The sequence below is a fragment of the Drosophila obscura genome, unplaced genomic scaffold (genome assembly GCF_018151105.1).
Source record: "Drosophila obscura isolate BZ-5 IFL unplaced genomic scaffold, ASM1815110v1 contig_46, whole genome shotgun sequence".
NCBI lineage: Eukaryota > Metazoa > Arthropoda > Insecta > Diptera > Drosophilidae > Drosophila > Drosophila obscura.
This window is the reverse complement of record NW_024542835.1, coordinates 1,532,936-1,543,636: the sequence shown is the minus strand read 5'-3', so window position 1 is coordinate 1,543,636 and position 10,701 is coordinate 1,532,936. Positions and strand designations below refer to the sequence as shown.

Genomic DNA, 10,701 nt, shown 5'->3' with positions numbered 1-10,701 from the left:
AAATAACCCAGCAAACCAAACGCTCGCAAATGAAATGGCAGTTATCGGTATCTATGAAAGAACAATGAAACTATCAATGAAATAATGAAACGCAGTTATCGGTATCAATGAAAGAACAATGAAAATATCAATGAAATAATGAAACGCAGTTATCGGTATCAATGAAATTTATGCTACCCGTTGGTTTTCTGGGTGATCTGAGTACGGTCCCACCTACGTTACGATAACGATAGCCCGTCTCAACCTAGCGATAGGCATAACGCAGCTTAAAAAAAAAAACCACAAATAATGTGTTTCATATCTCATAGCTCTTAGCTCTTTTTAGTTTTTTGAATAATTACAACGAACAGTGTACCCTCGCTCCCCCGCCCACACATTTTGCTTTAGTTTGCATTGTTCTACACCCACCCCATTGTTGTTTCTGTTCTGTTGTTTTGTTGGTCCACTTGTGCAAGGACAAGTGTCGTCCTTAAAAGGCGCAACAATTTACCCCGCGCGCAACAAGGTGCCCTGACTTGATCCGAGGGTTGAGTCGAAGGAAAATCAATAAATAGTAACGAAAAAGTGCATGCAAGAGGTGTTACTGTTGTTGCTTCCGCTGCTGCTGTTGCTGTCGTTGTGCATGTATACTAAACTTTCTTTTTCTAGGGCCGCCACTGAACACCAAACAAAAGCGAACACTCTAGCCCTAATATTATGGACAACGCAGGCGACGACAGCGACAACGATGTGGTCACCGATTTCCTAAACTCCAACTGCAGCGAGACTGAGCCGAGGACCACGTCCGTCATCAATGGTGGCTCCGCGGGGCGCGTCACCGTAGAAAGCCAAAACTACTGCATACCTGTTATCAACGCACCTGTTCCAGCTGCTGTTCCAGCTCTGGCTCCAACTTCGACAACTACTCCTGCTTCTGCCTCTCTCAATAATAACAACACTAGCAGCAACAACAATATCCACAACATGATACCCATAATCAATGTGACCCCGCACAGCCCAGCCCTGGCCTCCAAGTACAACAACATATTCGAGGACACCCTCAGCCAGCTGCAGAATATCCGCGAAACGGTGGTGCAGATGAAGAACTCCTCCTCCAGCGGCCAGCACATGCAGGAGGGCCTCGCCAATCATGGCCTGCTCAGTGCCGCCATTCTCAGCGCCTCGTTGCCCGACCTCAGTGGCAGTGGTCTCAGTGGCAACAATGCCTCCTCCCATTACGCCATGTGGTCATCAACGGCGCCCCAACAGTGTATGCTGCTGCACGCGGATCGGCGAAAGTCGTGGACGGCTGTGGACGATGCTAGTGCTGGCGGGGATTGCACCAACAAGAGCGTCAGCCTCTCCAGTCTGGACAGCGAGGAGCAGGAGACGATCCGCGTCACCGAGCAGAGGCGTCGCTCAGCACGAAACAGCACTGGAGGTAGATATAATACAATATGTATTTTTCACACTATAAGACTGTCTGGCTGTCCGATTGGTGTTTCTACTTGTACACAAAAGAGCCGAGCCATAAAGGTGGAAAACCAATTATAAATTGTGTGTGTAGTTCCCACCTTTACGATACAGTTTAAAGCAAACTGAAGGCCTGAGGCATTGAGGTGTACCCCAATAACAAATAGATAAGATAGAGTATTTCTCTGTGGAATGGATATGCCCTGTGATCCGCTGTGTAGGGGCCAGTCCCAGGCAAAGTTAGTTTCGATTTCGATAAGGAATTCCACAAAAGCCCCTTATCTCGGGGTAGTAGCACCTGTAGTACCTCTACGGGAAATGGCACTGCCATTGTCACGCAGACCAGACTACCGATTAGTAACTACCACTGCCACTGCCCGCTTCTCTCTGATTCCTGACTCTCCTCCGTTTCGGTTTCTGTTACAGGAATTTCCACCCACTCCCTGAACGAGGCGGAATTGGCCCGCGACTTTGAGCGGATAGCGGTAAAGAGGAGTCTGGCCACGGAGATCATCAGTCGGATACCTCTGCAGAAGAGCATCTCGACGTCGTCGATCATAGCCAAGGAGGACATCAAGGCTTTGGCCCGCCACCTGACGGACAGCGAGGATGAGAATCAAAGCCTGCTGCGCTCCCATACCAAGATCGAGGTGTACGACAACGTAGAAAAGCGACCCAAGCGCGGATCCCTCTTCTTCCGCAAGAAGAAGCCTAAGGCAAAGACGAAGTCTCTGGTTGGGGGCCAGCTGAGCGCCTGTGACGTTTGTGGGGCAAATATCACGCTGGCCCAGATCAAGGAGCATCACCTGGACTGCAAGACGAGGAGGATGGCAGCGGGTGGCCAGGACTACTACGACGGGCCGGATGCGACCACCTTCAGCAACCCCGAGGACCAGCCGCTGATACGGTCAGAGCTGCAGTTCCTCAACGATCCGCCCATCGAGGCCCAGGACCTGGGCGCCGATCCTGCTCTGGGCATTGTCCTGAAAGAGCACGACTCGTGGACTCCTGGTGTGCCCAAGGAGCTGCTCAAGACGCTCAAGGAGCTGCAGATCAAGCGGCAGGAGCACATTTACGAGTTCATCATGACCGAGAAGCACCACTGCCAGACCCTGATCGTCATGCAGAAGGTGTTCGTTGAGAGCCTGGAGCGGCACTTCCCCGCGCTCAACCTCAACAGCATGTTCCCGCGCCTGCAACAACTCACCGACCTGCACACCTGCTTCCTGCGTCACTTGCGCCAGAAACAGCGGGAGCAGCCCGTCGTCGACAGCATTGCGGACAATCTGCTGGACTTCTTCTCGCTGGAGCAGGCCCAGTGCCTCCGGCTGGCCTACGGCGAGTTCTGCGCCAACCACCGCAGTGCCCTCGAGCAGTTCAAGCTCTGCCTGACGGAGCCCAGCTTCGCCGAGTGGTACAAGCACTGCCTCCAGAATCCGCTGCTCAAGAAGAAGGGCATCCCCGAGTGCATTCTGTTCGTGACGCAACGCCTCACCAAGTATCCGCTGCTGATCGAGCCGCTGCTGAAGAGTGCGCGCGACAACAAGCTGGAGACGGACAAGCTACAGCATGCCCTCAACCTGGTCAAATCGCTTCTCGTGGACGTGGATGCCTGCGTGGCGGAAAAGGAGCTGCGCGAGCGCCAGCTGGAGATCTATGGCCGAGTGGACGCCAAGTCGTTTTCCATATACAAGAACAAGCCGTTCCGCAAGGCGGAGCTGGGCGTGGAGTCGCGACGGCGCCTGAAGTTCGACGGCTTGGCCACCCTCATGCAGGGCAGGGCCAAGACACAGCTCGTCCTGGTGGTGGTGCTCACCGATTGCCTGTGCTTCCTCAGCGAGAACTCGGGCCACAACAAGTACAGCTTCTTCACGCCCGAGCACAAGGCCGGGGTGGTGCCGCTGCAAAAGCTGCTGATCCGCGAGAAGGCCGGCACCGAGTCGCGGGGCATCTACATCATCAGCTCCAACCCGGACTTTCCCGAGATGTACGAACTGAAGGTGCAGACGCCAAAGGACAAGAACGCCTGGATCCAGAGCATCCGCCAGGCCGTGCTCGACTGCCCGGCCACGGACATCATCGAGGCCGAGGATCTCACGGCCGAGGAGAAGCTGAGGATCGGGGTCAACAAGCGTGAGACCATTGAGAAGATGCGCCAAAAGGATATCGAGCAGGCCCTCCTGCTCGAGGAGAAGTTGATGCTGCAGCTTAATCTGCTCAAGGAGCAGCATCCGTTTGGAGACGTGACCGGCTCCTCCAACGGCAGCGCCGCCAACTTTCTGGCCGCCCTCGGCTCGTACAAGGATCTGGTCAGCGCTGACTGCGACACGGGCGAGCTCTGGCGCCGGGTCCTGAACACTGTGCAGGACATCAGCCAGCTGGCGTCCACCATATACACGGCCGCCACGGGTCTGCCTGTCTCCCGCACCCTCAGCAGCGTGGGCGAGAAGCAGAGCGACCAGTACGCCTCCCCCACCCTGCCCAAGCGTGCGGAGACGTTCGCTGGCTTCGATGAGAAGCGGGGGAAGCTGGGATCAAAGCTGGTGCTGACGCCACGCCTCCAAGAGCTGGAAGAGACCAAGCGGGAGACCAAGAGCACAGCGAGTGGAGGTGCAGGTGCAGTGCCGGTGGCCGAGGAGCCATTAGAGAGCAACTATGCCGTGCTGCAGGTGTCGCATCATCTGCACACCCTCCTGTGCATCATCTCGCAGCAGATGACCAGCATCCAGAGCCTTCAGCTGCAGTTGGCCTTGTACCGGGAGAGTCCCAGAACCAGCGCGTACACGCACAAGGACCAGTTGGAGGAGCTTCGCAACCTTCAGGACAAGCTTCAGGAGGAGAAGACCGCCTGGCATCGCCAGAAGCTGCAACAGCAGGAGGAGCTGACCGAGATGAGGGCCCAGCAGCTTCAGCTGCAGCAGGAGATCAAGGCCGAGCAGGAGGATGTGCGCCAGCAACGGGAGCAGCTCTACCGCAAGATGGAGCTGCTCTCCAGCCAGGGTCTTTTACTATCTCCCAGCACCCCGCTGCCGCCTATGCCGGTGGCCTCCAATCACCAATCCAATCCTCCTCCTGCTCCTCCGCTGGGGGACGACAGCCACGAGACAGACAACGGCCTGGGATTGGCGATCGGAACCCCCAGCGTGGTCGGAACCACGGACCGAAGGAAGGAGAAGTGGCTGAGCGGCTCCTCCAACTGCAAGACCCCGCCAGTCAATCTCCTCAGCGCCAACAATGCGCCCAAGGCCAATTCGAGTCTGGTCAAGCAGAAGCTGCCCATGAAGCTCTCCTCGCTCTCTTCAAGCGGCAATTCCAGCGCCAGCTCCCGCGTCGACAAGTCCGCCAGCTTCAACAACAGCTCATCAGCCTCGCCAGCCCCCTCCGCCGGAAGTGTGCAGCAAATGTTCCCCCTCAAACTGGCCGACAGACGGCACGCAGCGGCGGCGGCGGCCACACCCACTTCCACTCCCCCTGCAACGACCTTGGTGCCGCAGCACTCGCGCACGGGCAGCTCGCCAGCGATTATACAGCAGACAACGACAGGCACAGGCACAGGCACAGTGACGGTCACAGCCCCCACTGCGGTCGTAACTAGAGCAGAGTCCGCCCACTATAGCCAGAGGACGCCGACGAGCAGTCGAACGGGCATGGCACGGACAGGAGGACACGCGGGGACGGGTACGGCACCCCGAGCCAAGCCCGAGGAGGAGGAGATCTACTTCTGACGCCAGTTCACGCCAGAAGTCGAAATCTAAAGTCTTAAAGATATGAATCTACTATATATGCTATAGTACTTATATATAGCTGAAGAGATGTGTAGCACATTCCGCGTTCCAAGTTCCAAATCCAATCCAATCCGATGGCTTCTATAAATGTGTGTGTGTATGTGTGTGCATCTTCCAGCTGTTGTCCCCTGCAAGTCCTGGCCAAGGCTACGGAATGCATAATTTAAGTGATCTTATTGTACTTAATGGTATTATATTCTTCGCATACTTCCAGCATCTCAAATTGTTCAGTAATGTAGCTTAACTATTTATTAACTTGACGTTTATTTATATATGTACTCAAAAAACAAGAAGGGACTTTTTCCGAAAACAACAAACATCCACGTACATATGTACCCGTATGTGGTGTGGCCTTACGAATTTTAACTGTTTTACCATTCAAAGAACTATCTTCCCAATGTCTACGACATCTGTCAACAGAGAGATCTCCCTTAAGTATACCTAGGCATGTAATACGATATATACGATTGATATATATGGATATGTAACATTGATGACATTCCATTCGAAATTCCAAACTATTTTCACTCAGTTTCCTGTTGCTTAAACTACGATACTTATACCTACCTACATATATACAATGTACATAAATACAAATCTCTCTGTGTGTGTGTATTTTACATATTCGTACCCGTATCCGCATCTCTATATCGTGTGTTATAATATATCTGAATGTATAGACAACTTGTGACAAGCTTGTAACCAATTGTGGAGGATCCACATCCACTTGATCCCCCACATCTTTGCAATATTTTAAGCTCGATCCAATAAATGTTTAAAAACACTAATCCAATCCAATCCGCTCGATCAATCACATATCGAAATCATTCTTGCGGGGGCACTTGTTTCGGGTGTGCCCCTCCTGGCGGCACAGACCGCAGCGTCGCGATTTATTGCCATCAGGTGCGGGTGGCTTGGCTTGGGGTTTACGATTGCCCGTGCCCCAAGAATATGTACTGCCGGATCCTGTTGTGGCCATATTTGATGAGTAATGCATTTTATTTATTGGAAACTCTGACTTACCTGGGTTCTCATCCTCATCTCCCCACTTGAAGAAGCCGCAGGACTTCTCCCGCGTGGGACAGGCATAGAACGGTCTGCCCTGATTGGGTCCGTCCCTGCGCACAGTGAGGCTGCTGGCCAGCTGGCCGCAGTTGCACTTCAGCTCCTCCCCGCCGGGCGCTGTCTGGGTTATGGTGACAGTGCTGCTGGAGTTGGAGCGCATCTGTGTGCCGCCTCGATGGGCGTTCTGTTGATTGTTGGGCAGGGTGGCCACCCGATTCATGTTCCACGTCGATCCACTGCTCTTGGCGCTGCTGCCGAAGGAGGAGCTTCCTGCGGACGTTGTTGGCTGCTCGTCCGCCCACTGGAAGAACTGGCACTCATTGGGCTTGGGACACTTGTAGAACTGTCGTCCCTGGTTGGGTCCATCGCGACGCACGGTGTGCTGCCGAGCTGGCTGATGGCATCCGCTGCAGAGCACTGCGTGGGAGGTTGTGGGAGCAGCAGCCGGAGCATCCCATTCCGCGCTGTTCCTTTTCGCCCGTTTGGCTGCCGGTTTCGGAGGAGGCGTGGGAGCGGCAGCCGCGCGTTCTCGAGTGCCCCACGGCATGGGCTTCTCGTCCGCTGCATACTGCTTGCTAATCCAGGAGGACAGACTCGTGTCCAGCTCATCGGCCACGTTGTTATTCCCACGAGAGTTTCTTGTTCCCGTGCCCGAGCTAATCAATGCCTCAAATTCCGCGTCATCGTCGGCAGCAAAAGCGGCGGCTATATCATCATCAAAATCAATCACTGCAGTCCCCGTGGATGGCCCATTCTCCGGAGCATTGCCCGACTCAACGGATACCGCGGCCGCCAGCATGGCCTCCTCGAAGCCATCGTTGCTGTCGAAGAATCCATCCATTCCTGCACTCTCTGGATTGCTGGCACTGCTGAAATAGTTGCGAATGCTTCCCGTGGTTTTTGTGGTTTTTTTCGACTTGGGTGCAGTGGATGGCTTCTTGCTTTTGGCTGGTGCTTTTGTGGTAGAAGATCCTGATGCGGCTGCTCCATCTCTATAGCTGTTCCCACTCCAGACGCCAGCATTTGAGGGATTACTACCTCCACATCCAGGACCTCTTCCACCCGGTCCTCCACCACCTCCAGGACCTCGTCTGCCAGGTCCTCCGCCACCACCGGGGCCACCACCTCCTCCGGGACCACCACCACCTCCTCCCGATCCCACAATACCTCCAACACGTTTCACAGAATCCAAGTTAATGTTGAACGTGGTCCGGAAGAGGCTATCGCAGGGCAAGCAGGTCTTGTACCAACCATTGGGCGTGTTGAAGACTCCCCGGTAGTAGGGTGTGCTCAGGCGGAACTTGAGCAGGCGGTGGCCAGCGCCACAGGTGGGGCAGCATTCGTCCAGCACGGAGACCTCCTTGCACTCCGCCGGCAGCCAGACGACGTTCTTGCAGTCGGGAAAGTTGTTGCAGCCGATGTACCAGCCCTGCTGGTTCTTCTTGGGCTTGAGGGCCAGCGGAGCCTCGTCGCATTTGGGGCACTGGAAGAGCGTCTGCATTGTGGGCTGATTGTGGCCGCCTGCTGTCTGGCCTGCCGCTGGCGACTCGTTGATGCGTGCCGATATCTTTTCGTCCATGGCCGTGATCTTGTCGGTGATCTGCTGGTAGGAGAGCTTGTACTTGGCTATCTGTTCGGTGAGCACGAGCTGCGGGTCTTTCTGGCCCACACAGATGAGCTTCAGATCGGCCTCAAACTCGGCGCGCAGCTGGGGCTTGGCCAGAGCCAGCTCCATGGCATCGTAGCCCTCGTACAGACCCATGCCAATGACACCCGGCACCAGAGCGCCCTTGTCCAGGACCCCAATGTATCCGCGCTCCTTGATGGTGTTGATGTGCTCGGCGTGCGTGGCGTCCGTCCCAATGCCGTGCTTCTCCATCAGCGCAATGAGATCCGCCTCGGTCAGCAGGGGCGGGGCAGTGGTGGCCCCCTCGTGCAACGTAACCTCCGTGGGCTCGAAGCGCTGCTCCTGCTCGTAGTGGTGGATCTTCTTGGCGTTCCAATTTTCGTACACGTACACGTCCAGGTAGTTCCGCTCGTGGATGACCAGTCCGTTGGCTGTGAACTTCTCCCCCGCGATGTCTATATTCACGAGCGTCTCGGACCCAACGGCGTCCTTGCTGACGCAGGCGAGGAAGTGCCGCACAACCAGTTCGTAGACGCGTGCCTCGTTTCCCTGCAGATCTGAAGCAGAAATGTTGATGAACATCTGAAGAGAATTTCTGTTGAGTTTACTCACTGTCCGCGCCCTTGGTGGGGTGGATGGGAGGATGTGCCTGATCCGATTTGGTGCCGTTGCGAGGATTCGGGCCCCAGTCCAGTACGCGCTGGGCAAAGGCTCCCCAGTCCCTGTGGCCCGTCTGCAGCTGCACGAGCGGGGCCAGCTCGAACTCCTTGGAGAACTGGTTGGTCTCCGTGCGCGGGTAGCTGATGAAGCCCTTGCTGTACAGCTTCTCGGCAATGGTCATGGTCTCCTTGGCCGACAGCTTGAGCTTCCTCGAGCCGAGCTTCTCCATTTCGACAGTGTCCAGGGGCGTGGGCCGCCACTTGTGCTTCGGCTTAATTGTGACACTCTCGACGGTAGCTCGGGGCTCTGGCTCCGCCAGGCAGAGCAGGAGATAGTTCTCGCAGGCCTCCTTGTCGAACAGACGATTCCGCGCCCAGTTAAACTCGACGGTCAAGTCTTCGATGGTGTGGAGAACTATGATGAGTAAAGATGAGAACACATGCCTTCGAAGGAGTGAGTGGGAAGTGACCTACCTCTTATCTTCCAAAAGGGCTCGGAGACAAAGGCCTCTATTTCCTTGTACCGCTCTGCGACGAACCCCAGCGTGGGAATCTGACAGCTTCCGTACGAAATCAGCTTGTCCGCTATCTTCTCGGGGAAAAGCCGTTGCAGACGCATGGTCTGGAAGCGGGTTATGGCCGCTCCAGTGCGCAGATCCAGCTCCGTGCGCACATCCACGGCATCGCTCTGCCGCTGGTCCGGCTGGCCCAGTTGCTGCAAGGCTCGCCGCACTGCAATGGTGGTAATCTCCGAAAAGCTGGCTCTATAAATAGTTAGATTAGGCTTTATGGCGCGACACACATTGATTATCTCAAAACCAATGTTCTCGCCCTCGCGATCGCAATCCGTCCAAATAATAAGCCCCTGACAGCCACGAACCTCGCGCTCCAGGGTCTTCTTGATGGGCAGATAGTTCTCGCCCACGGACTTCCGCACGGGCGCATCAAACAGGGAGCCGGGATCCACGACGCGCCAGTTTCGGTAGGAAACCTGAAACTCCAGTTGCATCAGGTGGCCGGACACCGAAGTCATCACCATTTTAGCATTCTGCCCGCGCACTGGTGCTTCAAATTCGTAGATCTTGTTATACACGGAGTAACCATCGCGCTACAAACATAGTATTTTGAGATTAAATATGTCCTTGAGGCGAGAACAAACCCATGAGATGAGGGTTGTCTAGTACTTACGCGACGCGCGGTCCCATTTGAGAGCAGGCCGGCAATCGTCTTGGCCGCATCGTTCTTCTCGGCTACGTTCAGAAATTTCATTTCTATTGGCTGCTTAGCGTAGTAGCGATAATTTTTTGCGTGCCAGGTAGTGCGTAAACATTTTAAAACCGCTGTCATTCAGTAAAATGGCAAAACAAACAATTTTAAAACCGCTGTCTATAAAATATTCCGGCGACCCTCAGAAATATACCGTTATATACCAACAAATTGATTAAATATACTATATTATATACTGATATTCCATATTTCAAGAGAGAGTTTGCGAACTTATAGCTATATGACATTAGACTTTGCCACTAACCATACAGTATACTGTATGGTTAGTGACTTTGCTAACTGTCCAGCTGGAAAAATCAAGAGACGGCCTTATGGGAAATGCCTGCAGTCAGAGCGAGAGAACTTTATGAGCTGGGAGCAGCGATTAATCGACTGGATACAATTTTGCTGGCTTGGTGGCTGCTGTGTTTTGCTAGAAAACAATATTATGTAGTGCCTCAGTTGTTCGACTGAAAGCCATTAAACGTGTCTAGCGATAGCTACGAATTATAATGCTTCATACTATTAACACCTTGAGTTAAACCACAGAAAATAATACTGTTTGTAAATTCTCCTTGTACGTCGACAATAGGTTTTTTTATAGGAAATTATATTGCTCGATTTTGATATTCGGTTTAATATTACTAGCTAGCTATGACTCTCAGCACTTAGCATGTCATTTTATCCGATAGATGAACCAATTTTCTACAAGATTGGTTAATTTAAAGGAATAATTTTTATTCATAAATTAAGATTTGAACAGAAAAGGTCAGGGCATAAAATGAATGTGTGTACGGATTAACCCTATTTCATAAAATTAATAAAATTAACTTAACAAACTGGGATA

At 53.6% G+C, this 10,701-nt stretch overlaps 2 protein-coding genes across 4 annotated transcripts; one reads left to right on the top strand and one right to left on the bottom strand.

The window, feature by feature from the left end:
• The first annotated feature begins 229 nt into the window (after positions 1-229).
• Positions 230-6,038, top strand: LOC111075774 (rho guanine nucleotide exchange factor 18). Of its 3 annotated transcripts, none has more exons than XM_022369252.2 (3): positions 230-553; positions 649-1,420; positions 1,879-6,038. In XM_022369252.2, the coding sequence occupies exons 2-3, from the start codon at positions 697-699 to the stop codon at positions 5,175-5,177; spliced, it is 4,023 nt and encodes a 1,340-aa protein (XP_022224944.2). In that variant the 5' UTR covers positions 230-553; positions 649-696; the 3' UTR covers positions 5,178-6,038. The 3 variants fall into 3 exon arrangements, with proteins under 3 accessions (XP_022224944.2, XP_022224943.2, XP_022224942.2); XM_022369251.2 differs by having other exon boundaries at positions 230-577; XM_022369250.2 differs by having other exon boundaries at positions 230-1,420.
• LOC111075776 (DNA topoisomerase 3-alpha) lies at positions 5,474-9,991 on the bottom strand. Its single transcript, XM_022369253.2, has 5 exons — positions 9,777-9,991; positions 9,063-9,696; positions 8,542-9,003; positions 6,261-8,486; positions 5,474-6,203 (listed from the first exon to the last, which is right to left on the bottom strand). The coding sequence occupies exons 1-5, from the start codon at positions 9,933-9,935 to the stop codon at positions 6,049-6,051; spliced, it is 3,636 nt and encodes a 1,211-aa protein (XP_022224945.1). The 5' UTR covers positions 9,936-9,991; the 3' UTR covers positions 5,474-6,048.
• Positions 9,992-10,701: the final 710 nt, after the last annotated feature.